The 24,591-nt window shown below is 40.8% G+C and overlaps 1 protein-coding gene across 1 annotated transcript; it reads left to right on the top strand.

The window, feature by feature from the left end:
• fndc7a (fibronectin type III domain containing 7a) lies at positions 1 to 24,280 on the top strand. Its single transcript, XM_057858085.1, has 14 exons — positions 1 to 92; positions 5,131 to 5,149; positions 6,546 to 6,803; positions 9,119 to 9,379; positions 12,486 to 12,743; positions 15,280 to 15,534; positions 15,604 to 15,858; positions 15,942 to 16,199; positions 18,652 to 18,909; positions 18,988 to 19,242; positions 20,740 to 21,006; positions 22,940 to 22,969; positions 23,036 to 23,070; positions 23,510 to 24,280. The coding sequence occupies exons 1-13, from the start codon at positions 42 to 44 to the stop codon at positions 23,062 to 23,064; spliced, it is 2,454 nt and encodes an 817-aa protein (XP_057714068.1). The 5' UTR covers positions 1 to 41; the 3' UTR covers positions 23,065 to 23,070; positions 23,510 to 24,280.
• Positions 24,281 to 24,591: the final 311 nt, after the last annotated feature.

Raw genomic sequence — 24,591 nt, 5'->3', positions numbered from 1 at the left:
CAAACATCATTCTCGCTTCCGGCTATAAAGAAAGTGGAGTTATGGGGAGAACATGGCTGATGATGCTGAAACTCTTAATGATGGTCACACGGGTGAGTCGTGATCATTATTTTACACAGATTGTCTTTAAACAGTGGTGGCAAGTAGGGGTGGGAAACTAGAAGCTATTGTCATCCTTCTGCTGTGAACTGGAATGAATTTATCACTACCATAATGCAAACAATGAGCCAAATAAGGGATGGCTAGCTTGACTTCGTAGTTCCTTGTGGAGGCTTGCCTGACCGCGGTAGTTTTGCAGGCTAGCAAGTTCACACAGATTAATGTTATGCTTACTCGAAGCAGTTCAGACTTTCAGTACCAATATTAGTGTTTCCCTCAACTTCACAGTATTGATGTCTTTTTACTAGGGCTGAGAAAATTATCGCGTTAACGGGCGGTAATTAATTTTTTCAATTAATCACGTTAAAATATTTGACGCAATTAACACACATGCCCCGCTCAGATTAAAATGTCAGCGTGTAATGTCCGTTTGTTACTTGTTTTTTGGTGTTTGACGCCCTCTGCTGGCGCCTGGGTCCAACTGATTTTATAGCTTTCAGCACCAAGAGTAAGAGGTGTAATTATTGACATCATCAACTTTTTGTTTATTTTTTGATTGAAAGTTTTTCAAATTTTAATAAAACGAAAACATTAAGAGGGGTTTTAATATAACATTTCTATAACTTGAACTAACATTTATCTTTTAAGAACTACAAGTCTTTCTATCCATGGATCGCTTGAAGAGAATGTTAATAATGTTAATGCCATCTTGTTGATTTATTGTTTTAATAAACTAATACAGTACTTACTGTATGTACCGTATGTTGAATGTATATATCCGTCTTGTGTCTTATCTTTCCATTCCAACAATAATTTACTGAAAAATATGGCATATTTTAGAGATGGTTTGAACGGCGATTAATTACAATTAATTAATTTTTAAGCTGTAATTAACTCGAATAAAAATTTTAATCGTTTGACAGCCCTACTTTTTACATTACTTAGAGTGGCTGCTGCTGGGCGAAAAAAACAAACAAACTAATATCCCTCCCAGGGGCAGTGGAAGTCACTCACAGCATGGGGTGCTTTGGATCGTTTTTAGTTTTTTCCCATCAAAAAATAACAAATTATCTAAATCTCAATAATTGTATTTAATAAAATATAATTACGACATGACACTGTCATGAGCATTAATAAATGCTTATGACAGATGTCATTTAGTGCCGTACGGCAAATTATCTCGCTTTTGAATAGACTTAGTGACAAAGTTTGCCAGATGACACTTGATGACATTTGTCATAAGTATTCATTAATGCCCACTACAGTGTCATGTCATAATTATGACACTCTTATGACAGGCTTGATGCCGCTGTCAAATAAAGTGTTGCCTGTTAACCTAAATAAATCAACAAATACACCGCACTGGACTATAAACCGCAGGATTTGAATTGGGTGAAAAAAGTAGCGGCTTATAGACCAAAAATTACGGTACATTAGAAATAAACTAATGAAAATTGTTGCTGTAATTTCATTCTTTTATGAGACCATGTAACTTGCTATGACCCAAGGTTTTGAACAGGCATGGTACTGATGCGTGGCCACAGGGTTACACATCTGATGTTGCTCACAGTAGTCCTTAGTGTGCTCAGGGAACTTGTGTGTTTGCTCAGACACATGAAAAATTAGAGGGAACATTGGTACTAGGGTCTATTCCAGGGTTCACTAAATCCGGACCTCGGTGCCACTTTTTCTGTCGTCTTTTCCATGTCTCCCTCCTCCAACACACCTGAATCAAAATAATCAGGATCATTATCAGGCTTCTGGAGAGGTTGCTGATGACATAATCATTTGATTCAGGTGTGTTAGGGGAGAGAGACGTGGAAAACACGACAGGAAAAGTGGCACCGAGGTCTAGATTTAGTGAACCCTGGTCTATTCTATCCTTACAACATATGAGAAGACAATCTACTTACCTATAGTGGTATGAAAAAGTATCTGAACCTTTTAGAATTTCTCACATTTCTGCATAAAATCACTATCAAATGTGATTTGATCTTTGTCAAAATTACACAGATGAAAAAAACAGTGTCTGCCTTAACTAAAACCATCCAAACATTTAAAGGTTCATATTTTAATGAGGATAGTATACAAACAATGACAGAAGGGGGGAAAATAAGTAAGTGAACCATCACATTTACTATTTTGTGCCCCCCTTTGGCAGCAATAACTTCAACCAGACGCTTCCTGTAGCTGCAGATTAGTCCTGATCGATGTGCCAGACTGATCTTCACCCATTCTTCTCTACAAAACCGCTGTAGTTCAGTCAGATTCCTGGGATGTCGGGCATGAATCGCTGTCTTTAGGTCATTCCACAGCATCTCAATAGGGTTCAAGTCTGGACTCTTAATTTGACTCTGACTCTGACTACAGGACATGTATTTTGTTCTTCTGAAACCATTCTGAAGTTGATTTACATCTGTGTTTTGGATCATTGTCTAGTTGCAGCATCCATGCTCTTTTTAGCCTAAACTGTCTGTCAGACGGTCTCAGGTTTTCCTGCAGAACAAACTTTCAAATTCATTCTTCCATTAATGATTGCAAGTTGTCCAGGCCCTGAGGCAGTAAAACAGCCCCAAATCATGATCCTCCCTCCACCATGCTTCACGGTGAAGATGAGGTGTTGATGTTGGTGAGCTGTTCCATTTTTCCTCTGCACATGACATTGTGTGTTATTCCCAAACAATTCAACTTTGGTTTCATCAGTCCACAAAATATTTTGCCAAAACCTCTGTGGAGTGTCCAAGTGCCTTTTTGCAAAAATTAAACAAGCAACAATGTTTTTTTTTTTTTTTTTTTTAAGAAAGCAGTGGCTTTCTCTGTGGAGTCCTCCCATGAAAACCATTCTTGGCCATAGTTTTACACATAGGTGATGTGTGCTCATAGAAATTGGACTGTGCCAGTGATTTCTGTAAGACTTAAGCAGACACTCGAGGGTTCTTTTTTTACCTCTGTGAGTATTCTGCGCTGAACTCTTGGTGTCATCTTTGGTGGACGGCCACTTCTTGGGAGAGAAGCAACAGTCCTAAACTCTCTCCATTTGTGGTAAACTTCTTTGGCTGTTGATTGATGAACATCCAGACTTTTTGAGATGGTTTTGTATCCTTTCCCAGCTTTATACAAATCAACGATCCTTGATCGCAGGTCTTCAGACAGCTGTTTTGAACGAGCCATGATGCACATCAGACAATGCTTCTCATCAAGATAATTCTTACCAGGTGTGTGTTTTATAGTAGGCAGGGCAGCTTTAAACCACTCATCAGTGATTGGGCACACATCTGACTTAAATTGCTTGATAAAAATTGGTTTAATCAGAGCGGCAACGATTAATTGATTAACTCAAGTATTCAAGGGTTAGGGTTAGGAAAAAAAGATTCCAATCAAATTTTTCTGCTTCGAGCATTCGTTTAATTAAAGTGGCATTGTAATGGTTTATTTTGAAAGTGTTTGCATTGAGTTTTATTGATTTGGGTGGATACGCTGCCCTCTCGTCCACCTCATTTCACATGGCTGAATCCAGCTGCTCCATGTTAAGACCAACATAAGCTAAATTTTTGTTTGAGCTAATGTTTTTTAAAATGCATTCGTAATTTAGTTTATAGGTATATTTAGCCGTTTTCTGTGGGAATATGTGTCTGAACCATTTGTTAAGAGCATTGCAAAAAAAAAAAAAAAAAAAAGTTAGCATTTTAGAGCATTTAAGCTAGCAGACTTTTGCTATGTACGTTAGCCAATTGTTCTTTTGTTGAACATAGATCCTTACTTTTTTATACAGTTTGAGGCTCAGCTCAGGTATTTTTAATTTATCATGTTCCTTATCCGAGAACTCAATTATTCGAACTAACTAGTTCATCGATTAATCGACTACTAAAATAATCGATAGCTGCAGCCCTAGTTTCAATTGCTCTTGAAGTCTTCACTTACTTATTTACTCCCTTCTGTCATTGTTTGCATGATGTCCTCATTAAAATATGAAAGCCTATAAATGTTTGGGCGGTTTCAGTTATAGCAGACACTGTTTTTTCATCTGTGTGATTTTGACAAAGATCAGATCACATTTGATGATGATTTTATGCAGACATGTAAGAAATCATAGGTATATTTAGCCGTTTTCAGTGGGAATATGTGTCTAAACCATTTGTTAAGAGCATTGCAAAAAAAAAAAGCAAAGTTAGCATTTTAGAGCATTTAAGCTAGCAGACTTTTGCTATGTACGTTAGCCAATTGTTCTTTTGTTGTACATAGATCCTTATTTTTTTTTATAGTTTGAGGCTAAGCTCAGGTATTTTAATTTCTCATGTTCCTTATCCGTTTACTAGATTATTCGAACTAACTAGTTCATCGATTAATCGACTACTAAAATAATCGATAGCTGCAGCCCTAGTTTCAATTGCTCTTGAAGTCTTCACTTACTTATTTTCCCCCTTCTGTCATTGTTTGCATGATGTCCAAATTAAAATATGAAAGCCTATAAAAGTTTAGGTGGTTTCAGTTATAGCAGACACTGTTTTTTCATCTGTGTGATTTTGACAAAGATCAGATCACATTTGATGGTGATTTTATGCAGAAACGTAAGAAATTTCAACAGGTTCAGATACTTTTTCATACCACTCTATATAATTGAACTCATTATATAATGCAAATAAGGTTGAGTAAAAGCTGGTGGGGACAATTTTATCATTCTGAAAAGTTGGTAGTCTCATTTCCTTATCGTCTCTATGCAAACCTACACCCTTGCATACATGGCAGAACTGTATGACAGTGAACACACAGGCTCTTTTGATCTTCACAGCGTTCATCATGTGTATGTGTGGCATGCGCACCCTCCCTCAAAGGACAAATTCATTCAGACCTGAAAGAAAAACCTGCGCTGAAATCTGTGTTGAATGAATGAAAGCAATATGCACCCAGCTGCATAGTTTCCCTTCGGATACGATGACAATAGAGCTCTGACCTTGGAACAATGTCATTGAAATGCCTGTTTAATTGATCGACATGTTGCATTTATTGATCACACTGTTTTGTCGTTTTCAGATGCGCAGTGCAGCAAATGGTAAACAAAAATAGATTTTTATATTTTCGTTTATGGATGAAAATTAAGTGGCAACCTTGACTTATAAAGTTTACAATCTGATTCAACAACACAAATGAGCAATTTTTAAGGTCAGTTCAGCAAATGCATTACAAAAGGAAAAACTTTTTATATTGGCAGGGTTCGTACAGGTCTTTGAAATCCTTGAAAATGCTCGGCTTTTACTGTCATGTTTACAAGGTTTGGAAAATACTTACATTTTGAATCAAGTCCTTGAAATTCCTTGGATGTGTTAGGTTTACACGCTCCCTGTCTAGAAATATAAATGAATATGGCGGCCCCCAATTTGGCCAAATTTCAAAATTGTCCGATGCACGTCATTGGAAAGCTTAAAATCTCAATTCTCTGGGGGAAGAAAATTTTTGAACAAGAGGGCATTTAATTTTTTTTTTTTTTTTTTCTAACAGTGAAACCCTAACTGGAGGTGAGAGCACGCGAGAGCATAATTAAAGATACCACGATTTTAACGAGATATTATCGCGTACTTACCTCTTTTCGATCCAAAAACTCCATGTAGCATATGTCACCTGTCAAGAAACAGATGTAAATGGCAAATTTTGGGGGGATTTTATGGGTGAAACATGGTAATATAACAAGGGTCGCGATGCAGAAATCACAGACATCAAGGAGTGGTAGAGATTTTCTTTTTCATATTTTTACCCAATTAAACGTTTATTTTTTCAATTTTTCTTTGTTTGGATTGATTATTTATCATCTAACATATCGCGGAAAATGCGACAGTGACAAAAAAAATACAATTAAGCGATAGTTATGAGGTAGATATCCGTGACTTTTTTACAGACGCAAATTTTTTCATCTTGACGTCATTTGTTTAAAAGTTCGAAATATGCAAGTGAATAATTTTCTAAAGTCGTTTTGTTTTTTTACTTAAATATTAGACATCAATTAATAATTCTAATCTTAAAATGACAGACATTTTGAATAATACGATTACTTACCTTCTTTTTATTGCTAGGTTGAAACAAAAGTGTCTGTAAACGGGGGTTTTCAGGGTAAAACGGACAAATGAAAAATAGTTCGGGGACTTAATGCACCATGAATTTGCTATGGCAGCATATAGACATATTGTTCTATCAAACACAACAGTTCTTTTGGCTTAAAATACAGCAGTTTATTTTAAAAAAGGGTGCACGAGCACAAACTGCTTTTCTAGCCTTGTCTGTGTTTTCCGCCATATATAAAATGAATTTGGACATTAAAAAGGTGTACGAAGCCTGAACAGGACTAAACTGATTTGCAAGCATGATAATGAAAACTTATAAGTCAAGGTAGCATTACATGATAATGTCTATTTACTTTCCCCCTGTATAACACACATCTTATCCGATTCCTCCAGAATTAACTTTCTCCGTGTTCACAACGACATCTAAAAGCATGACCATGCGTTGGACGGCACATACTGACGCCACCTCCTACAAGATCACAGCAACACCAAAAAATTTTACCGGGCGTTCGTTTTCCGCGCTGTTTGACGGTGACTCGCTGATGGGTTCGGTCAATTCTCTGTCCCCGAACACTGTATACACCGTGCGATTAGACGCCATGGATGACGCTTTCAATGTACTGAGCAGTGCAGAGACTGAGGAGACAACAGGTCAGTGAACACAGCGTGGAATAGCCAACAAAAAAAATCTTCCAAATAAATAAATTATCGCACAATATAGTGATAACAAAAATTATTGATACACGGATCGGGAATTCAATCTACAACTTTCTACCATGCAACTACTATGAAATTAAATCAATCGTATCTCCGGTTTTCCCTGGTCTGTCGGCTCCAATATAGTGTATCACAAAAGTGAAAATTGGTGTGCATGGCTGTCACCCCAGGAGGAAGCCTCTTCTGAAGACGGTACACAAGAAAGCCCGCCCGTCTCATCAGATCATAGGACATGGTACCAGTAATCCTGTCAGGGCTCCTCGATTGCAGGCTTGAGACCAGACAAGCAGTACTCAATTTGGACATTTAGGGATGTACGTAGTTTCTAAGGGGTGGCCTCACTTTTTTTGCCAGGGGCGTAGATTTTAATGGCTATATTTTGAGTTATTTTGAGGGAAAAATAAATTAACTCTATTATATAAGCTGCACAAAGACTACTTTTCATTGTGTCAAAGTGTCATTTTGTCAGTGTTGTACCATGAAAAGATATACTTAAACATCTGCAGAAATGCGAGGGGTGTCCTCACTTTTGTGATACACTGTATTGGGAGAGAGATTGAAATACGCTCTTTCGAGTAATGTTGAAATATTTGAAATATCTGCTTGGTACAATGGAGTCATGTAATTATTGTAGCGACGTGTCATTGGTGAAATTGGAAGAGACATAGTGCTGGCAAAAATAGCGTAAAATTTAATATGTAGAACAGACATGTCCAAAGTCCGGCCCGGGGGCCAAATGCGGCCCGTGGTCAAATTTCATCCGGCCCCCAGCCACTGTCATAAAATCAATAATGTCTGGCACAGACTTAATAAATTTGTCAGCAGTACTGCAACTAGCAAATGAAGTAGCTTACACACGAAATGCTGCTCCTCATTTACCCACTAAAAGGCAGCAGCACTTTAACCCTTTGTTGCAAAATGCATCACATTTGATACACTTAAAATTTGATTTTCAGATTAATTTAGAATTTTGACATTTCTTTTTGGAAAAAAAAAAACAAAAATGATGGCTGCAAGTCGACACATGCATCTGCAGGTTCCATGAGAAAAAAAACATGATTTAGCAGGGGTTATAGATATTACAGCGCTTATTACACATATTCATTTTGGCTTTTCTTTTCACAAATTTGAAAAAAAGGTTTCATTTGGACCTTATTTTTCAAATTTTGGGATTCTCTGATAATTGCTTCATGTTGCAGGTATTTAAGGGCTAAGCAACATTACTCCGTGTGACCCTCTACTTCCAATTTTCTAAAATGGAGACAATCAACAAAAAAAAGTTGACTGTGACGGCCAACGCTTCACGGATAGGTGGAAATTGGACTATCACTTCACTAAAATATGCAACAACTGTGTCTTTCCTCATTTGCAAAGAGACAGTCGCTGTTTTTAAAGATTTCAATGTGAGGCAATATTACCAAACAAGACACGCTGACATGTACGACAAGATTACAGGGAAGATACGCAACGAGAAATTGAAGAAACTTGAGGCTAGTTTAATTTCACAGTTGTAGTATTTCGCAAGAGCCTGAGAGTCGAAAGAGAACGCCGCAAAGGCTAGTTGGAGATTGTCGAAATTATTCATTAATAAAATAATAAAGCAAATGTGACACACTGAATGGCTTGCTAAATTTTGTTGTTCTACGTATAGGACGTCAGCCAAGGTCGGCCCCTCACTTTTTTACCACGGCAAATCTGGCCCCCTTTGCAAAAAGTTTGGACACCACTGATGTAGAATAAAGAGAGAAAATGTAAGGAATGTCGTGTAGCCCAAAGTAGCTGAGTAAGAGTGGTGTTTCTTCTTCACAAATCTACTCAAATAAAAGTAAAAAGTATGGCATGTTAAAACTACTCTTCGTACCTTCTTCTCACATTTTTCATTTTTCTCAAAAGGTTACTCAAGTAAATGTAAAAGAGTCAATCTAATGTGTTATTACCTAATTTGTCAATGATAGACATCCCAATTCATTTAATCTGGCTTTGAATGCTTAGTCATTCGCCCCATCCCAGTCAAAATGTATTGGACATCTAGTGCCGTCAATGGCAGCCAGTGTGTTAACCTGGACACAATTCTATTGAAAACCTTCTAGTGATTCCGTGATAAAACAGTGACATATTTTTAAAACGGTATATCGTTTCTTGGCAGGAGCATATCGATCAACTATTTGGATACAAAATATCACAATAGAACACCATATCTATATATTGTCACACCCCTACTGTATTGACATCTTTACATTCATCATTAGCTCCTGAGGTGCCGAGCATTGTCCAAGCCTACTCCAAGCACAGTGACAGCATCACAGTGGAGTTCACAGAAGTTGCCGGGGCAACCGGCTACACTATCAGAGCAGGATTACAGAGTGCTGAGTTCTTCTCAGAAACCACAGTCGACAGTTCCCCAGCCACAGTGGTTGGACTTCAGCCCTACACAGACTACAGACTGAGCGTCATCTCTATCAACTTGGGACGGCGGAGCCAACCATCGTACCCCATCAAGGCCAGAACAGGTAAGACATTTATCATTGTGTAGATCAAATGCAACTATTCCATAGGGATGGGAACCTCTGGGTACGTCACGATATGATTTGTGATACAAGGCAAATTATGTCACTAACTCAATTTATGTTTAGCTCGGATTTGTTAGATCCATTCAAAAGTGAGATAATTTGCCGGATGACACAAAATGACATCTGTCATAAGCATTCATTAAAGCTCATGGCAGTGTCATAATGATGATGGTCTTATGACAGTCTTATGGCGCCACTGTCAAACGACAACAGTGTTGACAGCAGGTGGCAGCAGAGGTTGACTGTCTCCCCCAAAGGAGCCGTGATGGTCAAATGAAGCAGTGAAGCTTTGAACCAATTGGCTGCAAAGCTTCATTGCTTCAGGAAGCAGTAGAGGTTGACTGTCTCTGCCAAGTGAGCAGTGATTGTCAAATGAAGCTTCTTGACGCAATGAAGCTTTGAACCAATTGGCTAGCCAAATGAAGCTTTTTGAGGCAATGAAGCTTTGAACCAATAGGCAGCAAAGGAAGCTACACCACGGCCAAATGAAGCTTCTTGAAGCGAAGTTTTTAACCAATTGGCTGCAACGGAAGCTTCTTGAAGCTCTGGAGCTTTGAACCAATTGGCTGGCCGAATGAAGCTTCTTGAAGCAATGACGCTTTGCAACCAATTGGTTCAAAGCAAAGAAGCTTTGCAGCCATTTGGTTCAAAGCTTCATTGCTTCAAGAAGCTTAATTTGGCCATGGTGTAGCTTCCTTTGCAGCCAAATGGTTCAGAGCTTCATTGCCTCAAGAAGCTTTATATGATTTTCACTGATCCCTTGGGGGAGACAGTCAACCTTTGGTGTCAACGCTGTTGACGTCCAACATGCTTCCTAGCATGTATTGCAGCACTGCAGATGTAAATAACTATCAGAATTCATGTTCTGAAGCTTTGCAGCCAATTCAATGCTTCATGGTGGTTCATTTGGTCTTCTGATACCGCTGTCAAATAAAGTCTTATCGGTTAATATCTTTTGGTGTAAGTATCCCATAATACAGTGAGGACAGCTGCGGCTATATAGTCCAGGGCGGTTTATCTATGAAGAAACGAGTTTCGTGCCAAATTTGGTGGGTGGCTGCTTATTGTCAGGTGCGCCTTAACATCCGAAAATTACGGTACTATTACTACTACTTATACAACTTAGTGTAGCTAAATCGCCGACTGGGTGGGTGGGACTGTAATTTTTCAGTTTTAAATAGGGTTCACCTACACCATAGCCATATGAAGCTTCTTGAAGCAATGGAGCTTTGAACGAATTGGCTGCAAAGGAAGCTACACCATGGCCAAAAAGCTTCTTGAAGCAATGAAGCTTTGAACCAATTGGCTGCAAAGGAAGCTTCTTGAAGCAATGAAGCTTTGAACCATTTGGTGGCCAAACGAAGCTTCTTGAAGCAAGGAAGTTTTGAACCAATTGGCTGCAACGGAAGCTTCTTGTGGCAATGAAGCTTTGAACCAATTGGCTGCAAAGAAAGGTTCTTGAAGCAATGAAGCTTTGCACCAATTGGCTGCAAAGGAAGCTACACCATGGCCAAATGAATCTTTTTGAAGCAATGAAGCTTTGAGCCAATTGGCTGCAAAGGAAGCTACACCATGGCCAAATTAAGCTTCTTGAAGCAATGAATCTTTGAACCAATTGGCTGCAAAGAAAGCTTCTTGAAGCAATAAAGCTTTGAATCAATTGGCTGGCCAAATGAAGCTTCTTGGTGCAATGAAGCTTTGAAACAATTGGCTGCAAATGAAGCTTCTTGAAGCAATGAAGCTTTGAACCAATTGGCTGCAAAGGAAGCTACACCACGGCCAAATGAATCTTTTTGAAGCAATGAAGCTTTGAACCAATTGGCTGGCCAAATGAAGCTTCTTGAAGCAAGGAAGTTTTGAACCAATTGGCTGCAATGGAAGCTTCTTGAAGCAATGAAGCTTTGAACCAATTGGCTGGCCAAATGAAGCCTCTTGAGGCAATGAAGAGTTGAACCAATTGGCTGCAAAGGAAGCTTTTTGAAGCAACGAAGGTTTGAACCAATTGGCTGCAAAGGAAGCCTCTTGAAGCAATGACGCTTTACAGCCAATTGGTTCAAAGCAACGAAGCTTTTCAGCCAAATGATTCAAGGCTTCATTGCTTCAAGAAGCTTCCTTCGCAGCCAATTGGTTCAAAGCTTCATTGCTTCAAGAAGCTTCCTTTGGCCAAATTAAGTTTCTTGAAGCAATGAAGCCTTGAACCAATTGCCTGTAAAGCGTAATTGCTTCAAAAAGCTTGAAGCGTCCTTTGCAGCCAGTTGGTTCAAAGCTTCATTGCTTCTAGACGCTTCCTTTGCAGCCGATTGGTTCAAAGCTTCATTGCTTCAAGAAGCTTGATTTGGCCATGGTATAGCTATCTTTGCAGCCAATTGGTTCAAAGCTTCATTGCTTCATATGGTTTTCACTGCTCCCTTGGGGGAGAGAGTCAACCTCTGCTGTCAACACTGTTGATGTCCAACATGCCACCTAGCATGTATTGCAGCGCTGCAGATGTAAATAACAATCAAAATTCATGTTAGTATAGTCAGGTGCGCCTTAACGTCCGAAAATTACGGTACTATTGCTACTGCTTATACAACTTAGTGTAACTATATAACCAACTGGGTGGGTGGGTCTGGAAGGTTTCACTGTTGTAAACAGGGATTACCTACACCATGGTCTAAAAGGTATGATTGATGAGCATTTACAAACACTCTCACTTGGGCAGACTTGCACTTTAGAAGCAATTCACTCAAGATGCTAATCTGTGTACGAAGACTACCGAGCTGTTGTTGCATTAGAACAATGACTCGCCTCACTCCGCCGGCCATAACAGTGTGTCATTTTACTTCTCATTGTCATCGTCACGGAGTTTTGCGGCGTACGCAGAATGGCTGAAACTGTATCTCCGATGAGAGGTAGTGTTTTCATAAATTGAAAAGAGAAACCATGAGAACAAGGTGCTGTCCACTCCTCAGGGAGAATGCGGTGAAATTTAATCGCAGGGCTGTGTTTACATCTCTTACAAAACAACATGTTATTGGTGCATCTTCATATATTTTCTATGCAGTGGTGACGGCGCCCGATTTGAAGACCGCTTCCCCTGATGACGACACCATACTGGTCACGTGGACCCCCGTCAAGCACGCCGTCCTTTACGCACTCTGCATCATCCGGCAGGGCTCGAGTTCACGTCTCAAGGTCGACACCGCTGACCGCAACGTGACCTTTAGTGACCTCGAGGCCGGGACAACTTACTGCATCAAGGGCGAAGCCCGGGACGCTGAAGGTCGTGCTGGTGATGACCTCACCGTGTGTCAGATTACACGTGAGGGACTGAAATTTGATTTTGATTCTGCATTCGGTCTACAATGTCATGTACAGTCCCTGACAAAAGTCTTGTCGCTGTCAAAATTACCGCTTTAACGGGCGGTAATTAATTTTTAAAATTAATCTCGTTAAAATATTTGACGCAATTAACGCACATGGCCCGCTCAAACAGATTAAAATGACAGCACAGTGCAATGTCCACTTGTTACTTGTGTTTTTTGGAGTTTTGTCGCCCTCTGCTGGTGCTTGGGTGCGACTGATTGTATGGGCTTCAGCACCCATGAGCATTTTGTAATTATTGACATCAACAACGGCGGGCTACGAGTTTATTTTTTGATTGAAAATTTTACAAATTTTATTAAAACGAAAACATGAAGAGGGGTTTTAATATAAAATTTCTATAACTTGTACTAATATTTATCTTTTAAGAACTACAAGTCTTTCTTTCCATGGATCACTTTAACAGAATGTTAATAATGTTAATGCCTTCTTGTTTATTTATTGTTATAATAAACAAATACAGTACTTATGTACCGTATGTTGAATGTATATATCCATCTTGTCTCTTATCTTTCCATTCCAACAATAATTTACGGAAAAATATGGCATATTTTATAGATGGTTTGAATTGCGATTAATTACCATTAATTATTTTTTAAGCTGTAATTAACTCGATTAAAAATTTTAATCGTTTGACAGCCCTACTAATAACCTGACTTTTAATTATTCAATTGGTTTCAGAAATGGCTCATATGAAAGCTAAGACCCTCCCAAATGACGTTAAATGTACAAAAATATTTTTGTTTCACTGAAAAAAAGATTTATCATTTAATGAAGACATAAAGGTCAAATTTTGGCAAGACAGAAAGCAGTGTGAAAATTGAACAAAAAAAGTACTTCAAATTAGGGGTGTCAAACGATTAAAATTTTTAATCGAGTTAATTACAGCTTAAAAATTAATTAATTGTAATTAATCGCAATTAATCGGAATTCAAACCATCTATAAAAAATGCCACATTTTTCTGTAAATTATTGTTGGAATGGAAAGATAAGACACAAGATGGATATATACATTCAACATACGGTACATAAGTACTGTATTTGTTTATTAAAACAATAAATCTACAAGATGGCATTACCATTATTAACATTCTGTTAAAGCGATCCATGGATAGAAAGACTTAGAAAGACAGATAGAAAGATAGAAAGACAGTTCTTAAAAGATAAACGTTGGTACAAATTATAGAAATTTTATATTAAAACCCCTTTTAATGTTTTTGTTTTAATAAAATTTGTAAAAATTTTCAATCAAAAAATAAACTAGTAACCCGCCATTGTTGATGCCAATAATTACTAATAATAATTACAATGCTCATGGGTGCTGAAGCCTATAAAATCAGTCGCACCCAAGCGCCAGCAGAGGGCGACAATACTCCAAAAAACACAACAAGTACACATTTCACTGTGCTGACATTTTAATCTGAGCGGGGTATGTGCGTTAATTGCGTCAAATATTTTAATGTGATTAATTTTTAAAATATAATTACCACCCGTTAACACGATAATTTTGACGGCCCTACTTCAAATACAAAAATATGTTACATAACATAGGCGAATTAAGTAGTGGTGCTGTGAGATCCAAATTTAATATTTTGTATGACTTCCATGGGCTTCGGCAAATATTTCGTACAATTTATTGATGAAGTCATCAGGAACATGCACGCCTCCCAGAGTTCATCAACATCCTTGGGTTTTGTTTTCCATGCTTCCTCTTTCATCCTACCCCAGACATATTTTTGCAGATACCAGCATTACAGCACACGGAAACGTCGATGCAGTTTGCCTCCACTGAGACATCTAATGGCAATTAATGATGTCTTACCTTATTTTTTTCACGTAAAAGTGCGTTCCAGATTAATGATAATCCTGCCGGTGTTCTTAGATTTATCAGACTTATCAGATGTTGCTCCCCAAGTTTGCGTGGCGGTGAAGAAGCGACATGGAAAACGAATAAATACATGTATTAAACTTAGTTTGATTGCTGGCTACTTGGACAGCAGGTCGGGACACAAAAAAACAAAACAAAAAACAGGGAAAACCACGGTGAAAGGCTGCAAAAGCAGGGCTAAAACAAACCATGCACTCAAATACCTGCGCATGCTAGATTCCCAAAAACCAGGGCGACAGACAAATGAAAAAACCAAGGCAAAGATGCAACTCACAACGTAGGGTTCAAGAATACAAACATTCAAACGGCAGCAAGTTAATATCTTGGCAAGCTGCTTAGGATCGGTTTAAAGACACTGCTGATGAGCTGGAAATGGATGCAGATACGACATTGGGAACTCATCCCACAGCTCTGTAACAAAACAATCTGACCAGCAGCAGAATGTGACAAAATCATGGCAGTCATCATACTAGCTTCGCTTGCTAGCTAGCATAGCTATTCTCCCAGTCCAGCCCAACCGCATCACACCCGGTGTGCTTTGCGCGCGTAAAACCGGAGGTCATTCATTCATCTAATTCATCTAAAGGTCCTCGAAGCCCCGATTTGATCCACATCCAGCTGATTCAGGGTGGCACCCTCAGCATGGCTGTGTTTTGGGAGTCAGCGCAAGAAGATGAGGACTACCTGGCTTGGACCAACAACGGCCAAAACTGTACAAACACAGCCAATAACCACTGTTACATCAGTACGCTTGGATGCGGTCAGAATGACTCGGTCTCTGTCAAAGCATTCAACTCAGCTGGGCCGAGTTTCCCATCACAACCAGTTGACTTCATTACATGTGAGTCGCACTCAACCAAAGCACATATTAGAAAATGAAACGCTCGCTGATTTTCTTTCTGTGTATTAGACCCGTGTCCCCCCGACAACATTTGGGTGGAGGAAGCCAAAGCAGACGTCTGCTCGGTAACGTGGGACGAGGTACCCTTAGTGGAATTCTACATGGCATTTATAAAGAGGGACGACGGCACTGAGGACTTGTGCAACACCACCGGAACCAGCTGCAATTTTCTTTGCGTTTGTGGTTATACCTACCTCATCAGTGTCTTCCCCTACAATCGAGCTGGCGCCAATCCTTTTGCGAATGTACAGAACTACACAACCGGTAAGAAACCAGATCCCTTCCGTGTTCCAAATTAGTATATGTGAAAAGCATTAATGACTTTGATCCTGTACTTCTCGCAACAGTTCCATGCTGCCCAAATGCTGTTTCCTTAAAATGGGCTTCTACAGAAACCCTGGAGATCACATGGTCACTGGTCAAAGGGTCCGAGCTTTACCAAACAACAGCGAAGCAAGCTGATGACGTCGTACGCTGTAATGACACGGCGCCGGTGTGCGCGTTGTCAGATTTGAGGTGCAACAAAGTTTATTCCGTCGTGGTGACAGCGTGTAGTGAGCTACGAGGGTGCAACCGCACTTGCCCGACACACACACATGAAACAGGTGAGGATTTACACAACATTCATTTAAACAAAAGCTCCTCTGTGGCAGGGCCCCGGGGGGTGGATGCGATCTGCCTGGAGTTCCTAAAGGTTCTGGATGTTGTGAAGCTGTCGTGGAGGACACACCTCTACAACATGGCATAGACATCGGGGACAGTGCCTCTGGATTGGCAGACCCGGGAGGTGATCCCCCTTTTCAAGAAGGGGGACGTGAGGGTGTGTTCCAATTATAGAGGAATCACACTCCTCAGCCTCGCGGTTAAAGTCTATTCAGGGGTGATAGAGAGGAAGGTCCATTGGGAAGACAAATTTTGGATTCAGGAGGAGTGTGGTTTTCATCCCGGCCGTGGAACAGTGGACCAGCTCAACACCCTCAGCAGGGGCCTTGAGAGTGCATAGGAGTTGCCCAACCGGTTCTACCATGTCCCTCATGGAGTCCTGTGGCGAGTGCTTTGGGAGTATGGGGTACCGAGCCCCTTGGTAAGGGCTGTTCGGTCCCTGTATGACCGGTACCAGAGTTTGGTCCGCATTGCCGACAGTAATTCAGATTCGTTCCCAGTGAGGGTTTGACTTCCTTTGTCATCGATTCTGTTCATAACTTTTATGGACAGAATTTCTAGGCGCAGCAGAAGCGTTTAGGGGGTTCGGTTTTGCGGCCTCAACTGCTGTTGCTGTTGGCTTCAACAAGCCGTGATCTCCAACTCTCACTGGAACAGTTCCCAGCTGAGTGTGAAGAGGTTGGAATGAAGATCAGCATGTCCAAATCCGAGACCATTGTCCTCAGTTGGGAAAGGGTGGCATGTTGCCTGGTATACCAGACTCACCGCTGTTCCAGCGATTGAGTCTGGTGACCGTCCGGCGGATCAAATTCCGAGGGTGGAGCAAACCACAGCAAACAGACAGCAGAGTGGACTAATCAGCGACGGGCAGACGTGACGCTGTTAAAGCGACAAGTAATTAGCGTGAGCGGAGAATGGAGAAGTTTATTCAACATGGCTAGCGCGAGCCATGTTTACTGTTGTCAATGACTTGTTTCGATGTGTTTTTGGTCATTTAAAACTGGTTTTAACCGCGGATTGGAACATACTCTCAGCTCTCCTGTTCGCAATCTGTGTTGTTGTACACACGACTTTCGGAGTGACGTTACTCGTTTAGAACACGTCACGCAAATAAACAAATCTGATTGGACGATTGATTTTGTACCTTGCTCCAGAGGCCGTTAATGGGCTGGGTCCCAGACTATTTCTCACAGTGTTTGAAAAATACAGGGAGAATAGTCTGGCTGTGCCAGGCAAGGTGGCATGCCCTCTCCGGGTCGGGGATGAGATTCTGCCCCAAGTGGAGAAGTTCAAGTATCTTGGGGTCTTGTACACAAGTTAAGGTAGTAGGGAACGGGAGATCGACAGGCGGATCGGTGCAGCATCTGCAGTGATGCGGACTCTGTACCTGTCCGTCCAAAAGGCGAAGCTCTCGATTTACCAGTCGATCTACGTTCCTACCCTCACCTATGATCACGAGCTGTGGGTCGTGACCAAAAGAACAAGATCCCGGATACAAGTGGCCGAAATAAGTTTCCTTCGTAGGGTGTCCGGGCTCTCCCTTAGAGATAGGGTGAGATGCTCGATCACCCGGGAGGGACTCGGGGTCGAGCCATTCCTCCGCGTTGAGAGGAGCCAGCTGAGGTGACTTGGCATGTGGTTCGGTTCCCTCCCGGACTCCTCGCTGGAGAGGTGTTCCAGGCATGTCCCACCACTGGGAGGACCTGGAGACCTCCCAGGACACGCTGGAGAGACTATGTCTCTTGGTTGGCTTGGGAACCCCTTGGTATCCCGCCGGAGAAGCTGGTTGAAGTGGCTAGGGAGAGAGAAGTCCAGGCTTCCCTGGAAAAGCTGCTGTCCCTGCGATCCGACCCTGGATTAAGCTGTAGATGATGGATCGATGGATGGATGAATGATAAATTAAACAAATCTAACAGTTAATCAGAGGTGGTTAGAGTAACCAAAAAATTGACTCAAGTAAGAGTAACATTACTTGAAAATAATATTAAAAAAGTAAAAGTAGTCATCCAAAAAATGTACTCAAGTACAAGTTAAAGAGTATTTGGAGAAAAGAATACTCAACTCATGAGTAACATTGTAAGTAACTGCTCACGAGATTTGATTTTTGTTCTCAGCAAAAAGTTAGAAACTAAGACAATCGTGTCTCTGGTTTTCCGTGGTCAATCCCTTAATCAGTGGACGACCTACTGAACCACCTGTGCCACCCTTCACATGTTACTACATATAAATATGACTCGTTTCTACCTTCGCTTGAAGCAATTTCAATGGTCAGTTTTTTTCAATAATGTACATTACAAATTCATTACGACCACATTTTATTTCATATTATTCTTTCCATTGTGGAACTGCAACTTGTTGTAAACTGTGTTTTGAAAACCTCCCTTCTCTCCACAGCCCCATGTTCTCCAGAGATACAGAACTTGACACAATTCAACCACTCCTCGTACCGAGTCCATTTTACCACTCCAAACACCCAAAACACAGATTATACCATCACAGCCGTCGGCCGCTACGATTCCCACACTTGCCACGGAAGAATCACCTACTGCGCGCTAACGCAATTACCGTGTGGTTCGACGTACGAGGTCACAGCCGTGGCTGTTACAACCGCAGGACGGAGTCTGCCCGGATACAGTACCATTTTAGAAACAGGTAGTATACGATGATTGGTCAAAACAAAACTAAAAACTACAACAACACCAAGCCTTCAGCGCATTCCACTTTTCAAAGGTCCTTGCTGTCCGGATTCTGTAAACGTGAGGCAAGTCACGCAGTCCATGACCAACGTGACCTGGTCGGTTGCCCGCGGCACTCGTTCCTTCGTCGCCGCGCTGACTTCACAGCACGGACACGCCAAGTGCCACACTATGGACACCCATTGCTTGATGGGATGTATCAGCTGCGGTACCAACTACAGCGTCACCCTGGAGGCCATCAGCAACACCGGACACGCGTCCCAGTGCAAATACCATGGATTCTCATCCAGTGAGGACAGCAACATTGCAAATAGTCTCTTGAAATCATTCAATTGCACTACACGCTTCTTTTGATAAGCACACTTACATCTTTGTAATATTTCTCTTTCCTGCTGAACTCCTGTTTTCAGCCTAGTCACCTCCCAGATTGACTATTGCAATTCACTGCTCTTTGGTTTCCCTAACAATACTTCCATAAACTGCAGCTACTTCTGAACTTAGTAGTGAGCCTCATCACAAGAACCTGCACCACACTACATCACTCCCATCCTCTGTCAACTTTAGTGGCTCATTTTCACTAACATTGCTCCCCTCAATCTTATGATATAGCAATACAATTATTGATACATAGGTCAGGAAATCCTTGGAGGTGGGGCACGATGGCAAGCGCCTGGTGGCCGGGCCTGCACCATGGAGTCCAGAGGGACACAGTCTGAAGCGGTAACGTGGGTTCTCCTTCCCATGGTTCTACCACCTGTGGAGGGGTCCTTGGCGGTCCGATTCCTGGCTGCATAAACTGGCTCTTGGGCATGGAATGTCACCTCTCTGGTCAAGAAGGAACCCGAGCTAGTGTGTGAGGTTGAGAAGTTCCGATGTAGTCGGACTAACAACCACACATGGCTCAGTCTCTGGGACCAGTCGTTTTGAGGGGGGGTTGGACACTCTTCCACTCTGGAGTTGCCCACTGTGAGAGGCGACGAGCAGGTGTGGGCATACTCATTGCCCCCACTGTAGATTGGGGTTCAACCGGTAGATGGTAGCCTCGCTCCCCCTTCAGGTGGAGGGACAGGTCCTGATTGTTGTTTGTGCTTATGCACCAAACAGCAGTTCAGAGTACTCACCCTTTTTGAAGTCCTTGGAGGACTCACTGTTGACTGCTCCTTCTGGGGACTCTCTTGTTCTTCTGGGAGACTTCAATGCTCACGTGGGCAATGACAGTGAGACCTGGAGGGGAGTGATTGGGAAGAACGGGCCCTCTGATCAGAACCCAAGCGGATTTCTGTATTGTTTGACTTCTGTGTTGTGGCAGATTATCAATAATGAACACCATGTTCAAGCATCAGAGTGTGCATATGTGAACTTGGCACCAGGACACCGTAGGCTGCAGTTCAATTATCAACTTTGTAGTCGTGTCATCGGACTTGCGGCCCCATGTCTTGGACACTCAGGTGAAGAGAGGGGCGGAGCTGTCAACCGATCACCATCTGATAGTGAGTTGGCTTCGATGGTGAGGGAAGATGCCGGTTCAGCCCGGCAGACCAAAACGTTTTGTGAGGGTTTGCTGGGAACGCCTGGCAGAGTCTCGCCTGTCCGGAGGAGTTTCAACTCACATTTCCGGCAGAGCTCCATTTAAACTACAAATATCACCTTTTCGATGTATTGTCACACCCCATGTGTCAAAGTGTATTTATGTGTTTTGACTTTACAGCAGAAATAATTCAGTGAAGTTGATGATAATCTGCATTTACCTAAAGAAAGACTTCAATGGCACAACTTCTTCTGCCAGGTGCTTGCTGCCCGACAAATATCAAACTTTATCGCTGGGCCAACAACTCCATTCGGGTGTGCTGGCGCTCCTCTCGGACGCCTCCAAACCAGGAGTACACGGTAGAACTCTACGGGACTACCGGCAACTACACCTGCCACACCGCTCCCGATGGCAAAAACTGCAACATCCAGGAGGAAAGCTGTGGGGACGTCTACACAGTGATGGTGGCGCCGATCGGACCTGATGGCGTTAAAGTCGACTTTTGTCAGCAGCGGACGTACTCAGGTCATTTTCACTGTTCGCCATTGGTGAACGTCCAATTCATTCGGATTGAACTTGTAAATGTGAGTTAAAACATTAATACAATCTTTTTTCGTCAAGGACTACAGAAATCAGTGAATACTTGCTGTTCCCTGATTTTCCATTCAAAAAATGTAAAAGATAAATTTTTAATAAGACAATATTTCATGTTAACTCATTGGCTTCCATTGATGCCAATTAAGGTCATATAAAGTTAGACTGGAAGCAATGGATTGGACATCTATCACTGTCAATAGCAGTCAATACGGAGCCCCTAAAGGGATATTGATGGAAATAGAATAAATTTGAAACACTAGCATTATATACTGTAGCCTTCAAGCTAGCGGACTTTTGCCATGCAAGGTAGCCAATAATCTTAATGTTTACTACAATTGGCTAACTTGCATAGCAAAGGTTAAATAGCTTAAATGCTATACAATGCTAATGTTTACAACAATTTGTTAACTTGCGTAGCAAAAGTCCGTTAGCTCAAATGCTATATAATGCTAATGTTTACAAAAAATGGCTAACTTGCATAGCAGAAATCCGCTAGCTTAAATGCTATATAATGCTAATGTTTACAACAATTGGCTAACTTGTGTAGCAAAAGTCCGTTAGCTCAAATATTATATAATAGGTTGACCAAACGTCCTCTTTTGCCCGGACAAGTCCTACTTTCACGTAGTATCCTCGTCGTCCGGGCGGGTTTTATAAATTCATAAAAATGTCCGTTTTTTTATGATTTTTCACGGGACCAATTTGAAGAGAATTTCTCCGGCCGCTGGGTGGCAGCAGTTGACATGGCTCCTACTAGAAGGGAGGGAAGGAGTAGTTCTTCTTGTTTTTGTTGGGAGTTTACACCTATCATGAGGCATTACTGCCATCTACTGGGTTGACGATTTGGCCACAACGCCTGCCCAAGTTGTCAAGTTTTTAATGATAAATACGTATAAAATGGCAACTGTTGACTTCTTTTGGAGCTTTGACTGTAAAATCCCATTTGGTGTCGCATCGTTGCGCTGCCGATGATTGTAAACTTTTATAGCAAAGTTTGATTTTTGCCTCAGCTAGCTATCAGTAAGCTGAACCACACTAGGCATTATGGGAAATGTAGTTTTGAACTGCTACATTTGGAAACATGCTGGTTGAATAGTTTGTCAGTTTACTTCGGTTATTGTCTGTGTGCAATCTAGAACATTGAATGAGAATATCAATTGAATGGGAATAACAATTTGTCAAGGACAATTGTCGTGATAGTAATTTATAAAAATGTCATGTTGGCACATAGCCTACAGTGAGTATGTGTATTGACTGGACTACATTTCTATGGGTCTGCATTATATATAATATATACAGTATATTTTAGTCTTTTTTTTTTTTTTTTCAAACTTCATTTTTCCATCCAGAGTGCGTGGGCACACTTTAAATATTTTAAAGTGATATAGACATCTTTGAGTGAACTTCGAGTAAAATTCAAGTATCTTGAGGCCGGGCTGAGTGTCCTCTTTTTTGTAAATCAAAATATGGTCACCCTATTATATAATGCTAATGTTTACAACAAATGGCTAACTTGCAAAGCAAACGTCAGCTAGCCTAAATGCTATATAATGCTAATGTTTACAACAATTGGCTAACTTGTGTCGCAAAAGTCCGTTAGCTCAAATGCCATATAATGCAAAAGTTTACAACAAATGGCTAACTTGCAAAGAAAAGGTCCACTAGTTTAAATGCTATATAATGCTAATCTTTAGAACAAATGGTTAGCTAGCATGACAAAAGTCCGCAAGCTTAAATGCTATATAATGCTAATGTTTACCAGATAGCTTCTGGTGCGTACCAGATAATGTCAATGTCCCTTTAGGGGCTCCGTAAGTCAATGACTAAAATTTAATAATTCATTTTTTGGTGTTATCCTTAGTTCCCTGTCCAGGATTTAACAGCGGCATTGGTAAGTACGCTTACGTAGTCTTAACTCCACTTTATTGCTTTAAACTAAAACACAATTTCTTTTTAGTGATCTCTCGTGGAAGAAGCATAAAATAAAGCTTGGTAAGTTTCATATCAACCGTCTTGGATGACTTATGTAATGCTAAGACAAAGTGCTGATTATTTAACACGTGAAAGAAGTTTATAAAAGCGGGCTTTTGTTGCGCTTGGCAACGTGACGCAGTATCGATAAAATACGTCCCGTAACAATAGAAGTGAAGGCGAACAAAGCTAGAGTGCCTAATATTAAAAACAAAGATGGCATCTTCATCATGTACCCGTGGGATTTTAACTCCAACAAAGAAACTTGTAAACGTGACTCAGGTAAAAGAAGCATGCGAAGGTGTTCTCGGAACGTGACGTGTAGGTGCTTGGGCTGTAAGATGATAAGATCATGGATGAAGTATGTTTCAGGCTAGTACACAATACAGTATGATTGTTATCGAGCGGGGGGGAGTCGTGAAGATACATTAACATCCACTTTTTTGTTTCTAACCCGTAGGGAGCCTTCAAACGACACCGTTACATGGAGAAGAACAGTGTTTACATTCAGTGTGCACCTGTACTATACATGGATGGAATGTTATACTCTTTTGCGTCAAGATATCAATGTAATTTGCATATTTGTGTGAATTTTACTGATGTAACACCCAATTTTGATGGTGATGTTTTTATTGTTGTTTTTTTGCAAATGGACAAAATTACAGGATAAAATGGACGTCTGTCACAAATGTCAGCTGTCATTGTGCCTCAATTAGATCTGATTATTAGTTGTTATTGTGCCATTTACATACCTGTCAAAATGTACAGTTTCAGTGTAATTTCTACAAGTGAGCACTGATTTTTAAACGTGTACGTCGTACATTCAAAATCTGTTTTTTTTTTTTTTTTTCTCAGTTCGGACTTTGTCACCGTTTCGGCACCGAGACAATTTGCGTCCCCGTTACTACGTTGGTTGAATGACGCGAGAAAAGTCAGAGACAGTGAGAGATAAGAGTGTTTTGACGCTGTAGCAAACGCGATGCTAGGCTAGGTGGCTCCAATATTTCCTGACTGTAGCCAACAGCCAACAATCTACGCCTAGATATCAAATGCTTATAGAACCTACATGCGAAATGACAGACGGCGGCGTTAATAAACAGGCGCCATTTTGAAGCAGTAGACTTTTCAGAAAGACTCTGTTGTAGTGAACCTTCCTAGCGAACTCAAGTAACTTTTCATCTAAAATACTCCTAAATTGGCAAAATCTTGACTTGAATCTATCTTTAAATGACGAAACAGTTTTAAAATTTCAACATGTCGAAAGTAGACAGAATGGAACTAATGCAAAAACGGTAGCAATTTTAACAACTTTTACAGTTGATTCAAAACATTAAACGATTTCCAAACATAGCGAAGGTTACTATGTTTCTTTTTTTTTTTTAATGAAAACAAAAAACAAGGTCGCAATGCTATAAATGCTATATAACGCTAATGTTTACAACAATCGGCCAACTTGCGTAGCGCAAAAGTCCACTAGCTTAAATTCTATATAATGCTAATGTTTACAACAAATGGCTAACTTTCACAGCAAAAGTCCGCTAT

The sequence above is a fragment of the Corythoichthys intestinalis genome, chromosome 14, assembly GCF_030265065.1.
Source record: "Corythoichthys intestinalis isolate RoL2023-P3 chromosome 14, ASM3026506v1, whole genome shotgun sequence".
In the NCBI taxonomy this organism is placed as follows: domain Eukaryota; kingdom Metazoa; phylum Chordata; class Actinopteri; order Syngnathiformes; family Syngnathidae; genus Corythoichthys; species Corythoichthys intestinalis.
The sequence above is the reverse complement of the archived record's forward strand: the minus strand, read 5'-3'. Positions and strand labels throughout refer to the sequence as shown.